This window comes from Haliaeetus albicilla, chromosome 8 (assembly GCF_947461875.1).
Source record: "Haliaeetus albicilla chromosome 8, bHalAlb1.1, whole genome shotgun sequence".
NCBI lineage: Eukaryota > Metazoa > Chordata > Aves > Accipitriformes > Accipitridae > Haliaeetus > Haliaeetus albicilla.
In genome coordinates, this window is record NC_091490.1 from 14,232,455 (window position 1) to 14,260,158 (window position 27,704).

The 27,704-nt window shown below is 41.6% G+C and overlaps 1 protein-coding gene across 10 annotated transcripts; it reads left to right on the forward strand.

The window, feature by feature from the left end:
* The first annotated feature begins 4,222 nt into the window (after positions 1-4,222).
* PTGFR (prostaglandin F receptor) lies at positions 4,223-27,305 on the forward strand. Of its 10 annotated transcripts, XM_069789043.1 has the most exons (4): positions 4,948-5,040; positions 6,261-7,108; positions 25,073-25,327; positions 26,891-27,305. In XM_069789043.1, the coding sequence occupies exons 2-4, from the start codon at positions 6,320-6,322 to the stop codon at positions 26,900-26,902; spliced, it is 1,056 nt and encodes a 351-aa protein (XP_069645144.1). In that variant the 5' UTR covers positions 4,948-5,040; positions 6,261-6,319; the 3' UTR covers positions 26,903-27,305. The 10 variants fall into 10 exon arrangements, with proteins under 10 accessions (XP_069645143.1, XP_069645139.1, XP_069645144.1 ...); XM_069789042.1 differs by lacking the exons at positions 4,948-5,040; positions 26,891-27,305 and adding an exon at positions 4,223-4,243 and having other exon boundaries at positions 25,073-26,883; XM_069789038.1 differs by lacking the exons at positions 4,948-5,040; positions 26,891-27,305 and adding an exon at positions 4,339-4,541 and having other exon boundaries at positions 25,073-26,883.
* The last annotated feature ends 399 nt before the right edge of the window (positions 27,306-27,704 follow it).

Consider the following 27,704-nt stretch of genomic DNA (forward strand, 5'->3'; position numbering starts at 1 on the left):
TCAGCAGGTGGAAATCTCAGCGGAAGGATGCATATTTGTTGTTATGATTCCTGATGACCTTTCTTGTTTTTATTCCACTCTGATAGTGAATGCCTGCTGGCACGTTGGTGTTTTTAACCTCCCGAACTGATTTGGGGCTTGTTACAAAACACCATTAATTTATATTTAACTACCTAGTAATTTCCTACTTTAACTGCAGTGGCCAGTGTCCCAATTCAAGCAGTACTTATGCCAGAATTTGTAACTGCTTTACAAACTATTTCATGGTGAGGCATGAAGGTCAGAGTGGCAGTTATCTGAATGACAAAACCATGGACAAGCTGTTCAGCGCATTCTGCTGAACCATGCTTTTTCTAATCGGAGAAGTGTTTTAATGTATTTTAAAATGAGTACTTTGAATATGCCAGGATACTGGAAGTATGCATCTTATCCACCCTCCTCAAGAATCAAGCAAACCCAGGACCCTGAGACCAGATCTTTGAGGAGACATACTGCGACTTCCATTACTTGCTTCAGGTACCTGCACTGTCTAACTGCACACCAATATGATAGCGCATGTGTTCTTATAAAACATGTATTTTCTAGCTTGGGCAGAAACTTACAGTTTTGTCTTAACACTGTCAAGCCAGGACCTAAATCAGAAATTATACCTGATTCTGAAAGGGGACACAACAGTCACGTAATGCTTTTAAGAAAGCTTTATTTTTTAAGTTTATATGAGCCTTCAAATGCTTAAGAATTCGTGACATCCTTTATTGTGCACTTACTGCTGTTTTACTATGTACATCATCACCTTCCATATTACTGAGCTCATTTTCTGCCTACATTTTCCAGACATGAAGTGTAATCAATTTCTAAAGCAAAACCAGCCTTGCTCAGTTTTAACGGTTTCATGAAATGATATTGCAAATTGTCCTTCACTTATATGTGATTTAAAATCACAATCTCTTTGAAAATCTGCTGTAAGACCAAGTCAACAACCTCCAAACTGACATGTAAATTATTCCTCGTTTTCTAATAATGAGAATACTAAATAGTACCACTAAAAAATACAAGAAGATTTAGTAATCCTGGTGTTCTTAAGGAGTGACTCAGACTTTCAAGACTGCAATTTTTCGTCTCCATGCTTCTGCTGTCTGTCTATTGCTAGCTTCAGAACAGAGCAAGCCTCTGCCCAACTCATCTCTCAGTATTGTTTATAGGCCTCTTGAAACTCATCATTTGCATTCATTTCATCTTTTTCTCAGCCATGCAATATTTAGAACGGTGTCTATGCATGAAAAAAACGTACCATATTGTACCATATTGCCCGATGTAAATCCCATCTACTTCATCTGAATATCCGCTTTCTTATTTTAATAACTCATTCATCTTGTATAGTTGGATCTTTGATAGTAGCTGCTCCATGGGGGTGGCAGGGATAACACTAATTCCAGAGGAGAAGGAAGTCCTGAAGGACTGCTAGTGTCAAAAAAGTGGAAGTAGTAAGTCTAACCCTCTGTGGCAATGGGTGCTGTAGGACTCGTTGCCAATGTCCGTGACCCCAGAAGTCTCTTCTGTCTCAAACAGTTATGGGCCGAACAATGTGGCATTTAACTGAAGGATTTTCACTGACAGTTTTATTTGACTGAGGTGCCCCAAATCTGATCCTATTTTATTAATTTCCACCTATAGTAATTTTGATTTACTACTATGGTCTCCTAAATATAAAGACTTTTATATCACTGATATTTCACTAAATGTGATTAGTTGGAAAGCTGACATTTACTATTGTCATGTACAAAGAAAAAAAGGTTTCCGATGTTTTGCAGCAAGAACTGTGAATAATGTAATAAAAGTATATAGTAACTGTTATTGAAGGCTGCACAAAAATTTAAGAGAAGATGACAAAAGAGGAAGGGATATTGGTTTTATTTGCATTCTACCACCTTTGATGCTGCTACTGAAATGGCTACCTGTTTATTTACAGCAAGATTGTCTGGAGTTGGTCTTTAGCAAAAAATTAGTGCAACACTTGAGTATGCTTCTGGATTTGTAGCAGGAGGCTTTGAGGATTTGATTACTGTACACTTCATTTGCCAACCAGCAACATGCTTCCCCATCCAGAAGAGGTTTTTTTCACATTTTCCTCCCACTGTTTGCAGTTTGGTAGCCAATGGGTGGATTGCAATTACCACAGCACGTGGAGATGCAGACTGTCTTTTTATCTCTGCATATATGTTATACCAATGCTTCAGAATTCAAACCCATTGAACGTGAGCAGGGAATGCCGATACCTTCATTCAGGTTGAAACTTGGGGAAAAAGAGTAGTTATCTTATTGATTCTTGGAGTATCCAGGAGTCCAGGGTTTTACAACAAACACTGGTTCCAAAACATTCAGAAATGCTGAAGTCAGTGAGCGCAGCCAAGGGCACTACTTCAGTTCTTCAGTCTGTTGCAGCCTTTGAACAGCCAGAGCAACCCAGCCTCTAAGAAACACTCCTGTGGGACTCCTGCACCTATAGCTTTTGTTTTCAGTCATGTAAGGGACTCTAGCAAGCCGAATTTCATATTGGTGGATTGGCAAAGCATTGAGGAGAGGAAGAGCCACTGCCCTGATGAAGAGGACATTAATCCTTCCTCTCCCTTCCCGCAGTTCTGGCTGAGGTGTACGACCTGTGAAGAGAGTGCTCCCCCCCGAGAAAGCAGTGCCTCCCCGGGCAGGACCCACAGCAGAGGCTGTGATGGGACAATTTCGGTCACTCCTTCTGTTTTCATTTGTAATAGGAGATGAAAAACTTAGGTCTGCTGGTGTCATTGCCAGTTTTCACTCCTCCAACACCTTCTGAAGTCACCATCCTACTTAGCCACAACCCCTCAAAATCACCCCATTCCAGACAAGCCATTATTTCAGTTATTCTTCCATCAGGAGCACACAAATGTGTACGGGGCTGAGCTGCAGACATATCTGTCCTGCTTATGTCGATGCTTAACATGCCTGCTGCTTTGCTAACAGTACAAAACTGTGATGTGGCACTTTGTGCTTTTCAAGCTGTACAGGTGCAGGAGCACTATTCTATGCCTCTTGTCTGTAAAGAGAAATGGAAGTTTAGGTATTTACTTTCCTAACACTATTTTGTGCTCTCCTTTCCCCATCTCTGCAGCAACTGGAATGTCACCCTCCCTCCTTTTGGGAGACCACTGCTTTTCTCACTCTACAAGCCTGCGTTTTCCTTCCTTACTCTAACCACATTTTTACAAGCACGCTGAAAGCTCTGTCTTAAGGTTTTTCTGTTCTTCCCTTTGGCTTGATCTACCTGATAATGGCATTTTAGCTTCTACCTCCCAGGCTGCAGGGTCTCGAAGTACCAACTTCATTGCTTCTTTTCAATTGCGCCCCATTTCAGGAGGGATGTGTGAAGAAATCTGGCTAGGGAAAAAGGGCACAGTGCAAGCTGTAGTTGTAGTTCGAGATGTCCGTCTCCATTTATTTCTGGGCAGGGAAACATAAACTCTTTTCCTCTGAACTTTAATGGGCAGTAATGTATTTTGAGATGTTTTTATACTTTATCATTGTCTTAAAAAAAGAATAAAAGAATTTCTGGGAATTTATAGGTCCCAGTCAGACCAAATTGACCATTTTGGCTTGTTGTATGATAAGAAGCCAAAAATCTGAAAAGCATTTTGAGGAAGAAGGCCATCGCATGGCGCTTTTAACCGTTTATGTCTGTGACTTGAGATACCATTAGAAAGAAGGGATTTGACTGTCTTGTATTACCTCACTGGCGGATTTGGGAGGGGCAAACTGTATCCATAGTATTCAAGATATGAAGGTAAGCAAAAACCGTAATGTGTTTGAGAACTTTTATTTTCAAATACTTGCCTTGTGGAGCTAGGAGTAGTACAACCCAAGGCTGTGTCTCAATGGAGACGAATACAAGTTCTCCACCGTTCTTGCCCATGACAAATTCTGTGATATTTTACAGTTGGATTTTATCTTTTGGCTTATTTCTGTAGTAAGAGGTTTTACTAAAAATTCCCATTCAAGCCTGCTTGGTAGTCCTGGACATTGACGGATGAGAGAACTTAAAAGTTGTCTCTAACTTCACGTTGTACCAGCCTGCGCACGCGATGGGAGACGAAGAACCTTTGGCTCTCCGGCCTTAGCTGCAGCATTGTGAACTCCTCGCCCGGCTGCCTTCTCATCGTATCGCTCCAGTGGAGAAACGGTCCGAGGAGCACCGTCAGCTCCACGCCATCCGGTAGCTGCGAGCGGCGGGTGCTGGGGGACGCGCACGGCAGTACTGCGGGGGAAGCGGGTGGCTGGGCAGAAGCACCGGGAAGGGAAGGGAAGAGAAGGGAAGGGAAGGGATGAGGCTGCGGCTGAGGACAGATGCGGTCTCCTGGTTGCCCCAGGAGTTGCTCCTGCTGCGGCTGCAGCACCGTGGGCAAGAACCCATCCTGCCTGGCTGGGGCGGCCTCGTCGTCTGGCGCTGGGATGTGACAAGGCAGCCCGGCCCTCCTTGCCGGAGACACCTCTCTGCACGCCGGCACAGCAAGGCAGGAGGCTCCGCGCCGCTGTGCGAGGGCTGAAGGAGCCCCCCGCACCCTTCCCCGGACCCCTCCCCGCACCTCTCCCCGCTCCCGCGGCGCGGGCAGGCCTGGGCGCAGGGTCTCCTCCTCCTCCTCGGGACAGAGCCGGGAGCCCCCGGGGCTGCCCGAATTGCCCCGCAGCCCCCTCCAGAAGGGGGGACGCTGGGGCTGGGGGGGGAGGGGGGGGCAGGTGCCGCGTCCCCGGGCGCGCTGGCAGCCCCCCGGGGTGCAGCAGCGACCGCCGCGGCGCGACGGCCCGGCCCTCGGCGGCAGACGGGGCCGGGCAGCGAGCGCGACGGCCCCGGCGCTGGCGGGTGGCCGGGCCCCGGGCGGGGAGGGCGGGAGGCGGGCGGTGCCGGGCGGGCTGGGGTGGGGGGGAGGGGGGGGCGGCGGCGGTGGCGGCGGCCGGCGGGGCACCGCGCTGCGGCGCCTCGCCTCTCCCCGGCGCCGCGGAGCAGAAGGGGCGGTGAGCGGCGGCGGGTCGGGACAGGGACAGGGACCGGGGCCGGGGCCGGGAAGGAGCGGTGCGCGGCGGCGGGAGCCGCGCGGGGTGCGAAGGCACGGGGGACGCGCCGCGGGGCCGGGCGGGTCGGCGCCGGTGGCGGCCGCAGGCGGTGGCACTTGTGCCCGGCCTGGCGGGCTGGGCTCGCCCCGCCCCTGCCGGCGGCGGCGGCGGCGGCGGCACTTAAGGGCGCTGCGGGTGGCGGGGCGGCGCGCGGGGCGCCGCTGCCTCGGGCGCGCTCCCCGGTGTGGCCGGTGGTGCCCACGTGCTGGCGCGGGCGCGGAGGTCGGCGCTCCGGGCGGCGGCGGTGTGGGGAGGAGGGAGGTCCGGCGGCGGTGTGGGGAGGTCGGCGGGGACGGCGCTCCCCCCGAAGAGCCCGCCGGCTGCGCTCCGCTGTAGCGGTCCCCAACGGCAGAGGGAGGTTTGGCTCCGGCGCGGCCGGTGCCTGACCCCGCTCCGTAACTGAGGGACTGCAGCGCCTCTTCGTAACCGAAGCCCGCTCCCCGGTCCGCACGGGAAGTTTGTGCCGGCAGGAGTGTCCCGGGAGCAGAGATGGGAGATAAAGTAACTTGCAGAATCGGCTTCCGAATAAGGGGACGTCTGAACGTACAAGTCTGTGCCTCAGTGAGGGAGCCGGGGAGTTGGAGGCTTCCGTGTTGGTTAGGTTAAAGCTTTAAAACATTGAATTGCGAGCGGAGGATTACTCGGAAGATGTTAGGACGTTGTTTTGAAAAGAAATGCCTAGCAGTGAGAAGAAAAGTGGGGTGTGATTATCACCTCCAAACACTCCAGTTTGAGTATTTCACTTTTGACTGTGGTTGGGCTGATAAATACTTTCATTCTAGGAGTATGTTGCAAAACCATTTGTTTATATACGTAGTTTAGCCACCAGAATGTCTTGAATGGCTTCTCTGATTATAAGCATCATATATTTTATACATTATTTTGTATATCTTCTGTGGGCAGAGACTATAGAGATGCTGTACGTTATTGTGTAATGCACGCAGATAATTGATTTCTCCTGCGACTGATGGGCTTAAAATACCATGCCATATCATACCAGTCAGAAAACTGGAAAATTAGATTTGTACCACAGACTAATATTAGGGAATTTCTGCTTCAAATGTCGTTTGAGCAGTGGTATGCCTTTTACAGTGTGTGTATATTTGTTTTTAATATTGCAGATGCCTTTTGATTGCAAGACCGCTGAAATGTTTTGAGGGCTGCCTCTCCTCTCCTAACCATGAACAGTTCAAAATCACCAGGGCTGGCTGGATTTGGAATCTTGAAAAACACAACCTGCCACACAGAGAAGAAGATTTCTGTTTTCTTTTCAATAATCTTCATGACGGTGGGAATTTTGTCCAACAGCCTTGCAATTGCAATTCTCCTGAAGGCGTATCAGAGATTTAGACAGAAATCGAAAGCCTCGTTTTTGCTTCTTGCTAGTGGTTTGGTCGTCACCGATCTCTTCGGCCACCTCATCAATGGAGCCATTGCAGTGTTTGTGTATGCATCGGATAAAGACTGGATTCGATTTAACCAGTCCAACATTCTTTGCAGTGTTTTTGGCATCTGCATGGTTTTCTTTGGTTTGTGCCCCCTCTTCCTGGGCAGTGTGATGGCTGTTGAACGGTGCATTGGAGTCACTAAGCCAATATTTCACTCTACAAAAATGACTTCTAAACATGTAAAAATGATGTTGACTATGGTATGTCTGTTTGCTGTTCTTATAGCTTTGCTGCCTATTCTTAGGTTTAGAGCCTATCAAATTCAAGCATCGAGGACCTGGTGCTTCTATAAAACAGAACATGTTGAGGACTGGGAAGACAGATTTTATCTCTTACTTTTTTCTTGCCTTGGGTTACTGGCCCTTGCTATTTCATTCTTGTGCAATGCTGTCACAGGAATTACCCTCTTAAGAGTCAAATTTAAAAGTCAACAAAGACAAGGCAGATCTCATCATTTTGAAATGATCATACAGCTCTTGGCTATAATGTGTGTTTCTTGCATTTGCTGGAGTCCATTCCTGGTAAGAGCCTGACGTGTTTGCCAATTTTTAATGCACACCACTGTATAAAAGTTATACTATTTAATCTCCAGGTTTTAAGGTGCTTTAGCAGTGATAACGGCTTCATTCACTCTTCAATATATTAATTTTACAGCATGTTGCCCGTAATGTTTGTACGCATGCATCTATAACAAAAATGGTAATTATTCTCCATTTCTGATCATAAGCGAAATACATTGAGTAACCTAATATATAGGGACTGTGAGGACTGTCTTTCCTGTGCTGTGAAGCAGGCAGTGGTAGCAGAATGGTGGCTAGAATAAATCAGAGCAAATATTGAGCTTGTCCAAAAATTCAGTGAAATCTTTGAGTGGCAAGTCTTTTTAGTCTGTACTGTGGTTCATATCATTTTTATTTATGGTAGTCTGTTCGTTGTTGTTATTACAGTTTACTGCTACTTGTGAACTGTGTTACGGAAGATAACAGTGAAGAACGTAAAAATCCTCCACTCCGTTAGCAGGGTATTAAGGGCTTTTCTTTAGAGTCATGTTAAAAAACAGTAGTTGGCAGTGGGTTAAAATAAAAATTTGGTTTAGGCCTAACTAAGCTGGGTTTGTAACCTGGACAGATGACTAGCAAAGCTGCTCTGAGCGGTTGGTGCGCTTTCTCAGCTGTCCCGGCTCTAAGTTAGGACTGCTTGCTGGTAACGGCTCTGTCTCTTCCGAAGCGGTAAGTGTTGCTCATGCTCGCGTGTGCTCTGTCAGCGAGCAGGGTCCAAGGAAGCGGGATTATGATATGGGAAAGAATTTGACAGCTCCTGTTGTACGATGGCATTATAAAGCTGATATTAACTGTGACTCTTTTTACTGTAGTAAACCTGACTGAAGAAAATTTATTTTTTTACTAGGGTGAGAGAGGCTAAGTCACAAGTAATATGAAATTTCAGTTTATTTCCTAGAAACAAGGTCTGGTAGGTTTCCATTGATATGAATGAGGAGCAATTTTGGTTTGAGCTTACAAATATAGAAAATTTAAATCTGGGATCTGAATCAGATCCAGCTATGCCTCATCTACTCACTGCCTATGGCATAGTATGGAATTACCTAAACTAGTTCTAAATTAGATACTGATATTAGCCTGGCTGCAGCAGTTGGGTATATCTGGCCAGTAGCACTTAATTAATCCAGTGTCACAGACTTCAGGCCAGAGTCTGGATATAAATCTCCGCATCACTGAAATGCACAAAACCTCACTTTTCAATACACACAGAATTTTGCTAGGCTTGCCCTGCAGCATAGTTTAAATTCATGGTGGCTTTTGTTGGTGTTGTGGATGTAGTGTATAGAGCATAAACAAAGTTGTCAGAACAGTATAGCAAGCTTTTCTAGTGAACTTACTTCCAGTTATTTCCAGACACCTCATGAAATTTGTCTGGGGCAAGCCACAGAATGGTTTTTCAAGGAAAGCAACTCAAATAATGACTTTACTTTTCATGAAAAACAGTCTATTATCCTCTAGTGACATTTATTTTCAAATAAAATAACTGTCCTTAAAGGCTGGAATTAATTTGATTTTTTAAAAAGCCCTTGGATGTCAAAAGAGCTGTAGAGGTATGTAATTCAAAAGAGAGACTTCATTTATTCAACATTTGAAGGAACACTAAATTGCAACTACTGTTGTTTTTTCAGTGTTGGTAATTTTGTTATGCCTTTCAATTTTTATTAATTATAAAAACATAATTTTTAAAATCTTGACAATCTTTAATGAAATCACAGCACTACTTTTGTTGAAAGTATTTAACTTCATCTAAGTTTTAGTTGACGATGAGTTATTATTCCAGCAGCAAATTTTTTTTCAGAGCCTTTTCAGAGTTTAGCGTTTTCATCAGCTGGTGATACAGACCAGTGAATGACTTCTTGCTTAATTTTGTGCTTGATAGTTTTTGGGACTGTGTTGCAGAGGGAGGTGATGCACAAGCAATTCTGGTTCAGCGGGTGGCAAATCTGCCAGTGCTCTCTGTGCGTTCTGGGCTCATGATGCTTTACTTCTGGATCTCTTTTGAAATGAGATTAACCAAACTATCACCAAAATTAGCCTGGCAGCATGGAAAATAGTTCTGCAATGTGGACAAGTTTATGTTAGAAACAAGAAGTTAAAAAGAAGTTAGTGTAAGGTAGGATTTAGTTCTTGAAACAAACTTTCAAGGAAGTGAACAATTAGTGTTTTAGCCGGAGAGTTCGATGGTCTGGGAAATGCAGTAGGGATGGGGTCCTTGGTAGGTATTACCTGTCTTAGCTGTTAGGATCATGGAGTTTACATTAAAGTTAATTCTCTGAATTACCCAATCTTTGTTTTGATAGCATTCTGTTCACTGAATGCAAATGGAATTATAAGGGCAGTGTTAATTTAGCAAGCTTTATTGGACTGCAGTGGAGCATACAGATGCAGTGGAATAAAGCTTTGCCAGGAGCGTACTGCTAAAGTGCTACAATAAAGAGATCCAGGGTTTATCAAGGCGTATGATTTATGATGAATTGCTGATCCAAATCTTCTTGTCCGATTTATCTAAAACTTCTCAGGGCTTTTAATTTGTGAAATGAGTGGTTTACATTCTGTAATATAATCAGCGTATACCAAAATAAGTACTTCTTGAAATAAGTCTGAGTAGGTGTTCATAGATGAAATTATTTGGTAAAGTAGCTAAATACATGCTTGTTTTGCAATCATTTGCTTGTTTAATTTTTTTCAAAGCTAAATCTAGAAGTTAGTGTTAATCTTTGAATTGTGAATTTTACCCATGTTCTCTATCCCAAAGAGCATACAGAACAAATGTTATGTGAAAGTGAATTGCCTTGGTATAAACCAAAGTGATTAGAAAACAAACAAACCTTTGGAGGAGAAAGTGGAGGAAGGCGATGCAGTTTATGCCACATGTGGTTTGCAGATACAAGAGTTTGGATTTATTTAATGTGATTCTCTATCTGATGGGGGATTTGCTTTGTTTATTTTTCTTCTGTTTTTAAGCTACATCAACTGTCATATGTGCATGGGTACCAAAATCAAGTCTATCCAATATTGTAATTCAACTGGAGATTTACTTCACTATTAGATTTTAATTATTTTTTTTTTTTTCCAAGTGAAGTTATATATTCAGTCACTGTCCTGTGCTAATATCACCTTTAGGTGACATTAGAGGCACAAGACCCTGGATCGTCCTTTATGGTGTCTGATGTGGAACTGAACTTGACTTCTGCACCTGCTCAGTGGTAGTGAACTTGTTTTGGTGCCTTTATATATGTGTGTAAATGGATATATATCTAACATTTAATATTATATATAATATTATAATAAATTACCACCTCTATTTTAAGACTCCTGGAGATCTGGAGCATTTTTCAGAAGCAGAGCCCATGGCATGGCTCATGTGAAGCTCTGCCTGGGGCTGTTGGACAGGGTCTTCCTTCTGATTTTTTTTTTGCTTCCTTCTGATTCTTTCCTGAAGCTCCATCTCATCTGTTCCTCAAAAATGAGCAGCTTTTTCAAGTTTTCTGCCACTGTGTGGGAATCTTCCCTTAATGAAGTACCAGAATGAGGGGTACTCCCCGCTTCTTCCCTTATGGGGAATCATTTATCTCCTTTTGAGGAGTTGAGAGCAGGAGGGAATTCACAAAAAAAGCAACAAGTGAAATTCCTGAATTTTCCAATAATCTTTGGAAGCGATGATTTGCAGAGGCACATTTGTTTTGACAGCCCAAATAATTTTGCTTTGTGATGGGTAATTCCAGGAAAATATGTTCCGAAGATAGTAACATCAACTTCTCTGTGTAGTAAGTCATCTTTATTCATCCTTGCTAGAGTCTTAGCCCTTTGCTAGGGATATGTGAATTTTGTTGGATAAATTTGGTCCCTAGGGGTTGGATTCCCAAAGCAAATAGTTGGGCTGGAGCATTTTGTGATCAGCATCTCTGATGAAATAGATTGTTATATAAAGCTGGTTTTTGGCTGTGACTTGACATCTGGCCTGTCAAGGAACAGCTTGTTTTTGGAGCTGTGTTCATATAAGCAAGTTCTGACTTCAGTATGTCAGATTCTGTGGGGCTCATGGGATAAACATATTTTAAACTTTGCTTTTGGAGTAGCAAAGTGAACTCCCTGTAATTATGGACAGGAGGGGTTTATTTCAGAGTGAATTTATCTTTGGGAACAAATTATGATATGGAGAAATGTCTAATCTTTTTAATGTGTGGAACACAGTCTTAGCCTGAGAAAAATACTTTTACATTCCAATTATTCTTGTTAAGATCTTTTTCCATGCAGTTATCTGATTACTTTCATTCCAGTTTTACCTCCCCTCTACTGCAGAAAATAGCCACTCCTGGTTTTTTTGAAAGATCTCAGCCGCTTATTTCATATGATTAAATCAGCTCTTATTCAGTTGCTTGTTTTACTGCCTAGATTAATTTCTATCAGTCTTTTCTCATGTAATCTCTCCCCTTTCCAATTTGTTGTGCTAATTACATCTCTCTGAACTTGCTCTGACTTCTTCTTGTCCCCAGATTGTCTCATGCAACGAGGTTTGATGGTTTTCGTGCACCTAGGGCTGCATTTAGCTTACAATGTGCTGAATCACTCCAACCTAGAAGCCGCCGGAGCTGGTCTGAGTAGTCCTTTCAGTGAATATGCTGCCAGAGCAGGTGAGAAGGGCACTGGTGCACTAACAGGGAGGCTCTTGGTGGAATACCCTTACCCCAGCCCACCCCACCCTGGTTGCTCCACCAGGTATTTTGGGTGCTGAGGCAGGCTCACGGTCGGTATGTGCTGAAGGAGGCCAGGGGGTTGCAGGTTTTACACTACGTGCTAAGCCACGTAGTTGCGTACAGTATAAGGTACTTTGTTGTACAAGGCAATCCTCTGTGCATCTCATTTTAGTGTTTTTGTTATGGGTAGTCATGCATGTACATGCACAGCGACACTTTGCCAGGAGTTCATACCTGTGTTACCCTTGAAGCACCTCCCTCCATTCCTGTTTTCTGTGTTCTTTAGTAAGCTGGCAGTTTCAATTTCTATTACACTACCTTACGCTTATATGTGCAATGGGCATCATGTATATGAGCTCGTCGCTCTATTAATGCTGTTTGTATGCCTTCAGATATTGCTGGTTGTATTGTCTCTACAACAAAATAGTTACTTAAAAATCTGTCCCTTCTCTTGTGCTCTCGTGACTGGTGATTTTCATAATCAGAAAATGCACCTGAGGAGAAGCAGGCACAAGATGTCCCAAGATGCCGGTCCACGCTCTGCCAGTGAGGGCCTTGTCCCCACGTACAGTACGGCCGCCCCACATCTCACGGGTGGCTAGTCTGCAGAAGCGGGTTCTCTTACACTAGCAAAACACGTTGCTAGTCAAAGCTGCAGCCTCCGTGAGCTTGTTGTGCCTGCGTAGGCACTGTCAACAAGGAGAGTGATCTTTTCTTTTGAAAAAGAATTAATTAGGCTTTCAATTTCCAGTCATCTGTTTCTGAAGACTGAAGGAGAGAGTCTTAAACATGTTTAGCCAACCTTGCAGCTTTAAATGCTGTTGTAAAAGTGCCTTTCACAGGGGAAAAAACACACTTTGTCTTTTTCAAGATTCAGATTTTAAAGAAGATAATCAATGATAATGACTACGTTTGTGCTGGCATTGAATTGTTTGTCATGTTTTGCTAGAACAATTGTCTGTTGACACCAGACAAAGACGGGATGTGTTGCTGGAGTAAAGAAGACGTGGTTCGAGTTGGGTCTGGGCTACGCTGCGTACCCTGCCCGCGGCAGGCTGGCGGGCAGAGGAGTGACCTGCTGGAGGACCTCCACGGGAATGCCCGTTGGATGTTGTCATTGCATCTCTTGGGCCGGGTGCAAGCCCATGTGAGGAACCCCCTTCTGCCACAATAGTTTTAATAAATGAATCGGTTTCATAGGGAAAGGAAAAAAGCTTTTTGCTAGCAGAAGGCCTGCTAGATATGCCTCTTTATCTCTAGTCCGAAGCATCAATACGGTAATGGTTATTGTCGACTCTAGGTTGTTATTTCTCTTCCAGGCCTTGCTGTGTCAGAAGAGGTAGGATCAGGAGTGGCTGTTTGACTGAATAAAATGTTCTCTGAGTTCCTCTGGAAAGAAAAAAATATCTCATATGAGTTTGCTTGTCATTCAAGCTACGCTAGAAAAAGGGGTCTCACTCTCCCTCATATCATGGCCTTTTAATTGCTTTCTGAGTTTCTCAGTACATCCATTAACACTGTGCAAATTCAATTACTATTCTTGTTTGAGTTCTTCTTAATGAGCTTCTGATACTCAAGGTTAAATTGCTGAAATGTTAGCATCGTTCCTAATATTATGGCTCAAAAGGTATTTTGGAATAAATAGCTGATTTTAGGGGTTAAGAGGAAAGAGGACACTCATTTTGATTGAAGTTTTTGTTATTCTCAAGACAGAAGTGTCTTTTTAGCTTAGTTTCCTGTGGAATAAGGTTTAAACAGCAACTCAGACAATTCGAGCGTGCTTTTGTATGTCACCATGAAACTACTCCATGAAAAGATATTCTAGGTGTTTGCAGAGAGAGAATAACAAAGTTTAATATATTACATGTAAAAATTCAATCCACCTATTCAGCTGTGTTTCTATGATACTAGAAACCCTTGGATAAGATGTTCATGCCTTTTTTTGGTATTGGTTGTAGAGACCTTTCTTTTATTTTGGATTCTTAAGAGACACAGTGGGAAATTTCCACCTGGTTAGATGAGAAATGGAATGAGCATCATTTTAGAGTAGACCCACCTAAAATCATACTGAATTTCAAAGGTACTGATTCAGCGTTCAGAATTGGTCTGTTCCTATTTTCATCTTTTACAGTTTCTAGAGATCTTGCGGGCCTTAGCCTTTCTAAGAAATATGAATCATTTAAAAAAAATGTTTTTAAGTGTGGGCCAGGGCATAATTTGTCAGAGTGCTTAGGAACTCTTATGTTAAATTGTGGCTGTATTTGTAATTCAGGTGTTTACCTCCTTCTCACAGAAGTCAGGGAGTTGAGCAGCTGAGATAGTCTCTCAACAGGAAAGAAGTTCTGGAGAAGAAATGGACGGTGGTCAGCATATTGTCCTGCAGTAATGATGTGAACCGGGGAAGGAAGAAGAGCTGAGATTGACAGAATGTCCTTTACCAGAGGCTTTTGGGGAAGCATAATTATAGTTTTTGTTATTTATGTTTACTTGTGCTGTTTGGAAAAACTTAATGTAAAGCCTTTTTCTGAAAGTGCAGTGCCATCAGAATGCAATGAGATTAGTTTTAGAGAGAAAAAGTAGGGAAGGTGGGTTTCCAGTCATGTGAGAACATTGCATTTTCAAAACAATGGGGTCCTGTTTTTCTTTCAAAATCACTTGCTGCTTGATTTTTAAATTTATATTATATATATGGAATTAAACCATAAAGGTCTATAAATTGAAATACAGTATTTCATTCCAAACGTGACTTTCACAGAAAATTTTAAATTTTTTTTTCAGTTTTGAAGTTGCCATCTCAAAAAAATCAAATTCAGAAAACTTCAGCCAAGTAAATTTGCCATTCATAACCTCCCCTTATTTCTTCAGTTGGTAGAGTTTTTGGATTCTGTGCTTGATATTAAAAAGTAAGTCATTTTGATATACATTCCAATTTTGTTTGATACAGGAAAATTCTTCCTATTTCCTGGATATTACGCTCATTTAGACCTTTCTTGCTTGAAAATATCATACACTGCATAACCATTTTTGGAAAATGTCATACACAGCATAACCATTTTTGGATGGTTATTTTAGGAAAGCTCTCTTTCCTGACTATCTAAAGACTTTAAATGGTAAACTTGTTGCTGAAAAGTCTCTGGGACAAATACACTCACATGGAACGACTTCAGAAAGTCCTTCATCCTCACCAAGTTTAACATAACAGACATCAGGGTGTGATATACGCTCATCTGTTCTGTGAGATATTTATTATGTTGTTAATTCATGATCTCAAGTTTTGCATGGTGATTATAAAGGCGTTCTGGCAGAAGTTACTTGTCTCAGTAGTGGTGTAGAATCAGTTCGTGTCTGAGAGAGTGCATTATTTGGGTTCTCTTCTGGGAAATATGCTGCTTAGGTTTAAAACAGAGCAATAATTCTTATTATGTGTGCCTTTAAGACTTAAATTTTACATTAAAATATTCAGAACTTGCTGAATTGCAATTTGAGTTACAAGGAGGAAGGAGGGTGCCTGTTTACTGTGGGCGTGCGTAGTGCCCGGCAGGACGGGAGCACGAGCCTCTCGTGGGTTCTGCGTATGGGCTTTTGGAAATAGTAACCGTCAGGTAGCAGAATGTTGCTGAAAGGGTTTACACCAGGAGTTACAGTAAAGTTGTAGTATTTGCGACTCATTCTTTTGGATTAATTCTCATATCAGATGAGGCGAAATAGCTGAGTGCCTGAACGAACCTGAGCCGTGTGTAGGTAATGTACTGTCTCTTGCTAAAGGATTGCTCTTATCTACTCCAGACAGAGCAGGGAATGGAGAGCAGCTCATTAGCTTGCTCTTAGCTCCTCTTTTTAATGAACCGTGTGAAGACCTCATTCAGAGACGCGTGCCGAAGGGCGGGTTGGAATGGCATTGGAGTTGTGTTTCTGCGTGATTTCCCAATGAAGGCTGAAGGTGAGCCTGTGTGTAAGGGATGTCCTGAGCTGAGGTTTTTAAGTCAATTAGGCCTCGATACTAAACTCGCAGAAACCAAAGATTACTTTGTCATTGGAGAGGTGGAAGTTAATGACTGATCTCCAGCTGGTCCCCTCCTTGCTGACCGGACCTGCGTGCCGCCAGCTGCCCCAGGTGGCTCAAACCCGGCATAAGCTGGCTGTGCGTGGGCTGCACGGCCACCCCAACGTTACGGGAGCGAGGGGCGATGTAATGGACGTAGTGAGTCTGCCCATGAGCAACCGTGTCACCCATGTTATGACCAACACCAGGACATGAGGACGTGGGGAGGAAGACTCTTGTGCTGGCGGGGACGTGGCTAGCTGTGTTCCCATCTGCCTCGCTGCATGGAATGGTGCTAAAACAGAACGTGAAGCAGGAGGGAGGTGAGGATCCACGTAAGTGGCAGCAGTTTGTTTTAGGATTTACAGTTCATTAGTGAGTTGGAAATAAAATTGAATCCACTTTTTACCAGGAGTGCGTGTTTGCAGAAGTAGTGAGAAATAAATCACTCTTAAATGGAGATTTGATTTTTCTCTTCCCTCCTCCACCTAAAAGGTGGTCCAGCTGCACAGCAGTCCCTTCTAATTTATTCGCCAACATTAAAGAAAAAAATAATTGCCAATTATATATTCCAGCTTGGTAAATATATTGCTAATTCATTAGCCTTGATATTTCTGTTCGTAGCTTCTTAGTATACTTCTCCAGAATAATATATAGAATAAGTCACATTAATAAAGTTGATTTTTTAAAAAAATAACATGAAAGGAACACATCACATCTACCTTTGCCTCCAGCCAGATTTGTAAATACTGCAAATCAGATAGCACCAAGTCATTAGGTGACTGTGACTCCAGTCCATCTTTAAAAAGATTTCATTTTCCTCCACTGTGTATGTTGCATACATGGTCAACATAAACATACATAAAATATAATTACAAATTAATATGTTTTTTTTCTCCTTAGTTCCCTTCTACACCCATGTAATAAACACCATAATTTCTCAGATAATTAAACTGAAGGTCTGACTCCATTGGTAGACAATAGAGTAGGTTCTTTACCTTTTTAGACCTGTTGTTACTTGAGGTCTTACAGGCTCAGTCACACATCAAAACCATCTGCATTCCTGAATTCGAGAAGAGGTGAAAAGGCCGCTATGTATCATGACTGACTCACTGTGAAATTCTTCTCCCTTCTTTTAACACTTCTAATATGTATGGACATCTCTGGATTCGGTGGTATTTGCCCTGAAAGCCTGCATGTATGTGCCATTCCTGTGAAATCGGGGAGTGACTTGTCCAAGGAACCCTTAAAGAATTCAGCTTAATTCTTGGATTCTTAGACAAAAATAACAAATCTGAGAGAATAAAAAAATGGCCAGGTAAAAACTGGTAGATCCTGCATTCCCTATAGAAGAACATTTTCTTGCTCTCAAAGACGTAAGTGGAAGAGTTGCCTCTGGTTGCTGAATCTATAGGTTATCTCTCCTCGGCCATGTAAATACAGTGGAGGATGACTTTAGTAATGAAACAGCATGAACGTGGTGATGTTTGAAAAGACAGTTCACTTCTAAGCTATTGATTTGATCCTGTGCATAACAGTAATTAAATGCTGAATTAATTCTATAATTATGGACCTTGCAGCTCCTTTTTCTTCCAGGTTTTCTGTATATTGTCTCCTTTTTTCTGTATTCAGACAGTTCTCTTTCTCCCCAGTATTATGTGTTACTTGTGATTCTTTCTTTGGGTGTTTGTAGGGTATTAGTGAGAGAAGTTCAGTTGCTCCTAGGTCAATGAGAATATTTATTTAACCAAAAAAAAGTGATTGTTTTCCAAATGAGTGTGAAAACCTGAAAAAGCAAAGCAATAGAAGAGAAGTAATAGGCCATTTCCAGGCTTTGAAGCTTTACCCAACTGACCCTAATGGAAGGATAAATGGATCCTGAATACATATAGTCCTTAAATCCTTAAATACTTATATATTTGATTCATTTGTGTTTCTCAGAATGGGCCTTGTTATGCAGAATTAGAAATACCCTATTGCTTTCTGGTCCCAGGAGGTCTAGCAGTTGTCCTGTAAAGTTTCTCTCAGCATTGCTGTGTAGAGAATATTTTAATTTTATCTGTCAAATTAATTTTTTTGTACAAGAGGTTTTTGTTACAGGCCTTGTAGTTAAAAAGCACTACGTTCCTCGCTCTGTGGAAGCAGGCTTTCTTGTAACTAAAACGTAGCTCATGAAGCAGGTCATTCATTTGACTTTGGTACAGACACTATGTCTTTTCATTATGCAGTGAGTCATCTACTGTTTTCAGTGCTAAATTCACCTCTATCTATATCCATTCTGCTTTCCTTTCAAATGAGTTAATCAGTTAAGCTGTGAGAGTAATTACATTGCCAGCTAGTTGAACGAAAGTATTTCTAATTTTGAGGGGGAGGAAAGGAAAGAAGGAAAAAGGACTGTCAATCCAAGATAGAAGTCTCTGGATTCTTTCGGAGAAACAAAGAGAAGGGACCTGGCATGCTTAATTCAAGCCCAACCTGAATTTATGTTACTACAAAACAGATGCAAATAGGTAGTGTCTAAGGGGAAAGTTGGCAGAAAATAAAAGCTTCACTTTCAGTTATGTTTGCGAGTTTATACACACAAAAAAATCCTTCTGTTTATGAGGCTTACTTCATAATTGCATTCCTGCCTTACACAGAGCATGATAATGCCAAAGGCAGTTAATAAAATATAAGTAGCGAGTATAACATTGTGGCACTTTACATTTTTTTCAGTAATTTTGACAAATTCTTGCATACATAAAAATCTCATTTCAAATGACATTTCCAAATGTTTGTTCAGAAAGTGTATTGCCATCCATAAATATTTTGCATAAAGCTGTAAAAACACAGATGGTGAAAAAGTCACAGTTGACTCTAATGGCACAGTAATGGAGTGCAATAGACTGTGAGTCCTCGGCAGACCTGAGCCTGCGTGAGGGGAGCAGAAAGCTCAGAACTGAACAGCGTCAGCAAGGAGGGATCATATGGCGAGGTCAGAGGGAGCTGAGCTGCTGGGTGGCAAACACCCCCAGAGCCTTAATTTAATGTCCCGGCTGCAGTGTTGTATACATGCTGCTGCACTGCAGTCCTTTCTCTGGCAGTCAGTTGATGGGAGATCTGCCCTACCAATTCAGGGGGGTGCTTGGGCATACTCTTTCAAGCTTTGATTCTGGCAACACGAGAAAAAGGCACGTGCATCCTGAATGGTCCTGTGTTCACGAAGCAGCAGCATCGGCTGGTGAGAAATTGCCTGGTCACAGAATCAACTGTGTCTGAGAAAGGAATATTAGAAACTGTTTTCATTTGCTTTATGGAAAATGTTGTGTTTTCCTGTTTTCTCTATACTTTTTTGACTTTTATTGCAGTAGTAATGCTTTGGGAACACCTCTGAGCTCTGAGTGCCTTTAGCTTTACAATACCTCCAAAAGGTTTATGCAACTCCATTTTAAGGGGGGTAAATATGGAACAGATGGAGGCTAATTAAACTTCTACAAAATGTTTTTGCAACCTCAGCTGTCTCTGGTCACCCGAATCTTTTCTGTCTGTTTCTCATTTGGGTTCTGTTTTTACCCAAGAGAGACTGCGACCCTGATAGGGGAAAAGGTCTTTCTCAGACTACCTGCCTTTAACAGGATAGTAAGTGAACTTGCATGTTTAAGGATGCATATCAGGCAGGTAGTAGTTACCATCCTTGATTTACCTGATTTGGACTAGAACTTGATTTTGGGAGGTAGACACAGTTTTTTCCCCAACTGAATAGTGAGCCAGTGGATCCATTGTTAAGTTTTAGTGGAATAATTATTTTTTCACAGAAATGTACATGAGAGAAAAGAGGAATCCCTTATTTTGCTGCTACTTGTCAAGAGCTGATCCTGCAAAACTTTACACATGGAAGTATTATGTATCCCCTTAAAACTAGCCTCTGGACTTCAATGTGGAGGGAAACTTGCTAACGTCTTTTGTCTTCTCCAATTCCTTTTGAAATACACGTGTTTTTTTTATAAAATCACTATGCTCAGTTAAAATTTACTTGCTAGGCCAAATGATCATCTGGTATATAAAAGTTGAAGGTATGGTTCATGTTTTTCTTTTAAAAAGGGTAAGGAAAACATTAGGGGAAAGACGTATTGCAGATCCATAACATAAAAAGCATTATGTGGCATAAGTAGTACAGTGTGTGTACTAACATTTTGATGGCAGAAGTGGTGCGCTACATATTTTTCTTGGAAGCCCTTGCTTTTAAACTGACTTATATAGAATCACATAAAAAATAAAATGAAGCATACTCAGCTTTGTTGCAACAAATGCTTGGTTTATATACTGCAATATCTATATAGCAATCATACAGGCAATTTGCTGTCAGTGTTTCTTTTCTTATGGCTGTTCTTAGGAGATATAAAATGGTACATAAAACATGAAGATAGATAAATTTTGATTTCTCTCTCCCCTCTTTTGCAATTTCTTTTCTTAAAGTTTGTGTTTATAGAATACCACAAAGTATCATCATCTATCAGCTCTTGCCTATAGCAGACTGCAGCTTCTTTGTAACACGTATGAAGCATGGAAGTTCCAAAAACTCTGGAAATTCAAAATAATTATGTATTTTTTGTTTCCATGGAGTGGGACATCATCAGTAGTATACCGCCTTGAGTCCTATGTGGTTTAGGAGAAGGGGATATGCACCTCTGGATTCGATGCAGACATCAGTGATAAAATAGAAGTACTCCGCAAATCCTGAAAAAACCATGGACTTTCTTCCATGAATGGAAATTCTCAGAACTGCTTGTAATGAAATCCAAAGGAAGAGGAAGAGGTTTGGGAGGGCCTGCAAGGTTCCCACAGGGAAGTGGAGCCTGAAGGCTGAGCTACCGAGGAAGAGAAATGATGGTATTTGTCTGCTCTGCTTTCCATGTCAATCTCTTGGTGACTGGTTTTTATCCAGTTTCCTGAAGTCAAGGATAGAACCTGGATTTAGAGCCTCTGTGCTGAAATACATCAAAGTAGCATTACAGTTTGTCTTATTTCCTAACTAGCTGTAAAGTCTGCTTTTTGTTTTGACTGGCTGTCCTTGAGTACTAACAGGAATGTGACTAAGCAGCACTGCCATTTAGCTTATTAGTTGTTCTCATATAATTGAGATCCAATTGGAAGGGAAATTAAAGTCATGCTGTTTATATTTGGAGAGTGGTGTGAAGCTTTGGAGCAATTTTTTTTGGTTTGTTGCACTGAGCTTTGTCCCTAAGGGAAATGGCAATTCTCTGATGCTATCTGCTAGATGCAAAATTGTAGAAGTCAACAATTTAAAAATGTTTTTAAAACTTTTCCATCAGACTTTCTGGATCTTGCAAAGTGAGTTTTGGTTTTAGTGAATCCTAAAATTGGACAAAAAGGATGAAAAAGTTTAATGTATGGTGTCAAGTCCTTGGTTTCTCTGTATATATTTTAGGGACAGAGAATTCTCAGGTCTTTCCTTAAACCGTCAAGGACTAACGTGGGTCAGAGTAACTTTGTATCTTACAAGCAGGCAGCCTTGGTTTAAAAAGTCACTTTTACAGTTATGCTTTCATAGTTACTTTCCTAAAGAAAGTTTGAATTCTATTGGTTACATGGTGTGATACTTTCATTTTTTTGCAAACAAGGAGACATAGTACAGCTGTATTCATATAAACATTGTATAACTCAGAAAGTGCTACTTGGATTTTTACATTTCTAAATACGTTAGAAAATGTCATGAGTTAGGTTTATTATTTACCAGCTGGGGATTAATTTTTTGAGTCATACTGCTGAATCTGCATGAATACTAAATTCAGTTGTGGAGATCAAAGGCAACTAGATATGATGCAGTTGCATTGCCTCTTCCCGCTTCCCCATTTGTGTACTGCTGGCTACAGACGACAGAATTCCTTCATCATACTAACCTGGTGGACCTACAGGGAAGGAAAAAAAAAGTCAGTCTTTGAACTGGTTTCTTGACTGTGAACTAATTATTGAACAGTATTAGTCAAATAAGAAGAAAAGAAGTGTCCTTTCTGTGCCTGCAGAGGAGGTCCCGCTCTCGGAAGTCAGCTTAGCACTGGGGCAAGCTCTGGTTGCTGTTTCTGAGCTGGTGACTTGTGCCAGTTCAGTGACACGACTTTCTTGCACCTAGGGAACAAACACAGGCTGTCTGTGTGTTTTGCTTCAATGCAATCCTTTATTAAACAGCTGGTAGCGTATTAGGCCTTTTTATCATTTATGATTTCAAACTGACTTTGGAATAGTATTTTAAGAATTTAAATTTAAATATAAAAATTAACCATGAAAACATGACAGAAATAATAATTTATATTTGCCTCACTCCATTCTACCCCTCTTCAGCTGCAGTTTCGGGTCTTGTTCTAGAAAGCATCAGGTGACTTTAGAAAGGCTCCAGTAGCCAGGACATGGTCTCCTCTTTGCCCTGTCTTTGCATGCAGTTGGCTTTAGTCGCTTGCACTTTTCCTACGTGTTTTCTCAGAAGCCATGGAAGAGGTCCCAGTACAGCCAGCGCAGGCTCTTTGGAGGAGTGAAAAGCTATCTCGCTTCATACTCAGAGACAATGTGATGAGAACATGTTTGTCACTCCCGCTGCTCTGCCACGAGTGTTTTACGATAAAAATGCTCATGCTTTGGGTTGGAATGAGATTCTCTGTCTTAGTCCAAGCCTATATGGAAATCTCAGCCTTTCAGCAACTTCAGAAAGTTGGGATATCATTTTATGTTGGTTTTAGTGATACAAGAAAGGAAACATTTTTTAATATCTGCACAACACTCCTAAATAATATAAGTAATATGGCTAGAAGATTCTTACTTTATGAAACAAAATTTTTAGATTTTGTTGTCTTATTTCCAATACAGGGATTCACAGCTGAGTTCCTTAAGCATTTAATTATGTACATAAGCTCTACTTGTGAGTTCAGATACATTATTTTTTGCATGTCCAGTATTCCAAAAAGGTAACTTAAATGTTCTGGATGAAGCTTCTCCAAGTATCAGAATCCATAAAATGATGTATCAGATTTCCTTGCTGTCCTGATTTACTTCACGTAAATCCATAATCCAAACAGAGGTACTTTATGTTGAGCCAGCAAGTTGAACAGCAAATAAATGGATTTACTTAGAGGTGATTACTACTAAATGGAAAGGAATTTCACAAATTTGCTAGGTAACATGAGAAAATAATACGGTTTTCCAAAATCTGAATGGAGCTGCTTTTCCTAGATGGCAACATCTACTCCTTCCTCTTCTGGGCATGAAACTGCATTGGATTTGGCGTTTATTAACTTTGCAGAATGCGAGAGAAGAACAACAAATGGAATTTTGAAGTACATCAAGAAGCAGATTAGGAAGCTATATGTCTGTATTAAGTCAAGTGTGCGGTATATCGGATAAGGATGTTGATCTATGAGCTCTGTTGTGCTGTCATTTGCTGCCCAGTCCTACTTGCATGAGTAAGGAGGATTCCGTCTGAGTTTGGCTTGTGGTATTGGACCTCTAATAAATAAAGTGTAGGACTGTCCTGAGAAAACATCCCGCGCAGCAGTCCGAGTTTGGGTGGGCTGCTGATGTCAGAGAGGAATGCGCCCAACAGTTGTGGGGTGAAAAGCAGATTCAGGGAACTGACTTGTAAGTGTTTGTGTTGGCTTGGTGCTCAGACATTCCTCCTCCTCCTCGCACCGGTTCCCAGCTGTGCTTCTGCCAATCTTACCAGCTTCCTTTAGAATGTTCCTAGGGGCTCTTTTCATTGCTGCCATAGATGTCCGTACAGAAATGCTTGATTAAATGCTTAATCAAGCAAGTAAACTCTCCTTTTATGCGTTCACTCTGTTCCACTCAAGTTTATACTCAGATGTGGTGACCTGCAAGCTATAGGTAGGGCCTAGGAATACCGAGAAGCATTGAAAAAGGAGTAAAATAGGTTTGCTGGAATCTTGAGCGGTAGTTTTCTCTCTTCATTCATTATTATTTTTTAGTGGTGGGTTGGTTTTTTTTACAATGTATCTTTGTGAAAATATGACCCTCTGCACTCGGACAGGCTGCCCCTAACTCTCATCGCCCAATAAGTCAGTGTACTCATAGCATCAGTTGTCAAATATCCTGTTTCTTAGTTAAATAACTGTATCACTTTAAAGGCTCTGGAACTGAAAGCCTTACAGTGTTTCATCCTGCTACCAAAAAAGTCTTCATGTGCTTTTAACATTAATAATGAAGAGAGATAATTTACCGTCCTCTGGCAGATTCCTGGCTTTGCAGAGTCACGCTCTCTTCACCCAGGGACTCAGGTTACAAAACCTCAGTGGCAGAAAGCCTGTAAAGGAGGGCTCTGCAGGGTAGGAGCCCCAGCGGCATGTGGTTCACTAGGGCTGGTGCTTCAAAGCGGTTGCAGCTCTGCAGAGTGGGGAGGCCAGCCACAACTTACTGGGCTGGTCTAGCTCTTGGGTATCCTCTGCCAGAAGCAGTCCTGCTGAGCTATGCTGGAAGACTAATGCCTCCACCCATGTGAAACTGTTGGCTCCAGCAGTGTTGTTGCTGGTGGAGGTCTGTCCATGTCTAGCACCTCCACGGGTGAATGAAACCCTCTGTGTCTCCATTGGCAAGAGGAGGGGTATCTGTCGGTGGCCTTTGTCACCGTGGCTTAAATTTTCCCAGAAACTGCTAAACCCTTTGGTGTCAATAAATTGTGTTCTGTTGCAGCTTAAAACATGTGAATCTTCTTGTTGAAATCAAGGTGCCGTATTCCTTACGCAAACTTTATTTTGGAAAATGTGAAAAAATAAATACCTTTCGTAAAAATGTTCTGATCTACCAGTGGCCTCTATCCTTGAAAAAAATCCATCCCTGGAACAGTCTTGGCATGCTTTGTTAGCTCAAATTCTGGATAAGTTTTTAGTCCTTGCTCAAATCAATCCCTGGTTTTGGAGGGTATTCTCTAGCTGATGGCCATTTTCTGCTCAAGGTTCAGCAGAATTAGTTCAGCAGACACACGTGTATGTCCTATGTAAAACATTAGAGGATTTCTAGGATGATAAATGTTACATGCCTGAAGGTATTTACTTTGCAATTGGGATGCATTGATGCTGTGAAGGTGTGAAGATTAGAGATAATGTTGAAATGATTTCACTCATTTACGTGCTCTCTTGGTGTATTTTTTTTTTGATGTATAATTCTAAAATGTTCCATTTTCAGGTGACAATGGCCAGAATTGGGATAAATGAGAGTCATTCAAAGGAGACCTGTGAAACAATACTTTTTGCTCTCCGAATGGCAACATGGAATCAGATTTTAGATCCCTGGGTGTACATTCTTCTCCGGAAAGCTGTTCTTAAAAACCTGTACAAGATCACAAGGGGATGTTGTGGCGTGCACATCATAAACTTACACATGTGGGAACTCAGCTCCATCAAGAATTCTCTGAAGGTTGCAGCAATATCTGACTCACCAGTAAGTTCCAAACAAATAAACCTACAGCCGCTCAGCTCTATGGGGCAATAAAGTTAAACACAGTGTATGAAGAGATGATGGAGGCAACGCTCATACACAGGCAATACCTTAAAATTAATTCCAAGGCTCAGTGGTTTGGCATTTGGTTTAAATTGGGAGTGGTTTGCTCTTATTGCTTACCAGTTTGATATTGCTACTCCAAAAGATGCACTTGAATGTTTTAATTCCCTTTAGAATACATCCCTTCCAAAACTGGTAGTAGAATGATAAATCAGCCTGTATTTCTCCCTTCCAGGTACTAAAGTGAACAGGGTGCCTCATAGTACTCCCCACCAAATTCTTTACCTTAGCAGGCTTCTTAAGAACACATGCAAGTGTGAAAGTGATCTCCAAGGTGATTTGTAGGAGGGGTAGATTTTATCTACCAGCGATATCCTGGAATCCTCTGCAAAGTCACTGCTTCCTAGGTCCACCATCCTTTCCATAAGGGTATTCTTTGCCTCTAGGCATTGAATTTTCCAATTGGATACATAAAAGACATTTTGCTTGTGCCCAGCATATTAAATGATCCAATTTGCTTGGTTCATTGACTTGACCTCTTAATTATTTACTGCTCCATGACTTTTTTGGGAGAGCTGCAAACTTCATCAGTGTAAGTGTTACTTTCAAATCACTGACAAAACATGAGGTTCCCTCTGGGAGCACAGAAGCAGATCAGCTCAGCTTGCTTACAGTTACATTTTCAGATCTATTGGTGAGTTTTTAGTCCTTTCAACAAATTGTGTTGGAACTGACAGGCATAAAGCTGTGGTTAGTCTGTAAAAAGAGTAGGTTGGGGTTTTTTCCCAAACTGAAGGAAGTTTATTGAAATGTTGCCCTAATGCATATACTGAAATGCTCATGAGGTACATCTGTTTTGTTTGTAAAAGGTCACACGTGTCTCATGAAAAATGTGTGTGATCAAATGAGCACCTCTACAGGGAGCTGCACTGGGAGCGTGGTTTTGTTTGTGAAAGCAAACTGCACGCTCAGTTTTTGCAGGGTCTGTGTCTGAAGAGCTGAGGACATTCAGTATATCTGAAGGTGCCAGAAGGTTTCCAGGACTTTACACAGGAGGCCCTTCACCTTTAATACTGCCAAAAGAAGCTTTGGTTTTTGTGACTGTATTCTGTTCAGAAGCAAAGATGAGAGTATCAGAGACTTCACAGCAGAGGGAGTGTTTTAAGATAGATATGTCTATGTTATTTTTACCTACTTAACTTCAAATAACTACATCAGTGAATTGCTGGTATATTTGGACAACAAAGTTAAAAACTGATTCACCAAGAAAGCAGTCTGAGGGACCAAAACTATACGCAAACTACAAATTCACATTATAAGTGAGAATAGTTTAAGTCAGAAAATAAATACCCAAAAGGTTTAAATATTTCAATTTTTTGTTTTAAAAGCTATTTCCTTTTTGTTTTAAAAAGGTTGAAAAATAAGTGGGTTAAATAACCCTGTAACAAAATGAAATGGCTTCATTTACCCTAAAGAATTTCTGTATGTGATTTATTTTCTCAGTCACAGAGCTGATAAACCGTGGACAGATTTGATGCTGGTGTAAGCTCCGCCCTGTTGCTTCACGTGGGTTCTGCTGAAATCTGGAAGCGTTCAGTCAGTGCTCAATTTGGCTTTTTCATTTCATAGAATGTGATGTCAGTCTATCCGTTGACATAAATTATTTGTTCTTTATGGAAGATTGTTGTTTTAGCAGCTGCAAAAAAATGTTGGTCCATAAAGTGTTGAGATAGTTGATCGGTGAATGAAGCTCATCAGTGTTCCATTTTGTTATGTGTATAAATGTAGCTTGTGTAGTTCATACTGGTTGACTTGTAAAACAAACAAAAGTTTATATGTATATGTGATTTCTTATATTTTGTGTAATAATACATATTGAATGTAAATTGCAAAGCCTCATTAAAGTTATCAAACTGTATCTTGAGTTATGATATTTTTGCATAACAAGAGAGATCTGAAGTTGTTAAAACTAATCCTTATGACAAAAAAACCTCACACTGGATTCAAGCCAGCCACTGCCATTCACGTGTGCGATAGCAGTTGTGAAGATAGAGAGGAGGACAGTGAGAATTCAAATAGGAGGTGCCAGCGTTCGTACACTTCATTGTCACTTGAGTAGCCCAGTGCAGTTGGTGGTCTAAGGCAGACAAGGTCAAGTTCTGATGATCCATGCTTAGAAAATGCAAATAAAAGTGAAGCTGAGGGATTTTGGTGTTTGGAATGAAAGTGTTTTTATCCAAGTATCTGCCAACATGTTGCACAGACTCTGGTTACTTTCACATACACTATGAATCCTGAAAAAAATACGAGTTTTGCT

Excerpts from the sequence above, each read along its gene's own strand:
- PTGFR (XM_069789042.1), top strand. The coding sequence starts at position 6,320 with ATGAACAGTTCAAAATCACCAGGGCTGGCTGGATTTGGAATCTTGAAA. Across the intron at positions 7,109-25,072 it reads TTTGCTGGAGTCCATTCCTG|GTGACAATGGCCAGAATTGG; the intron begins GTAAGAGCCTGA and ends TTCCATTTTCAG.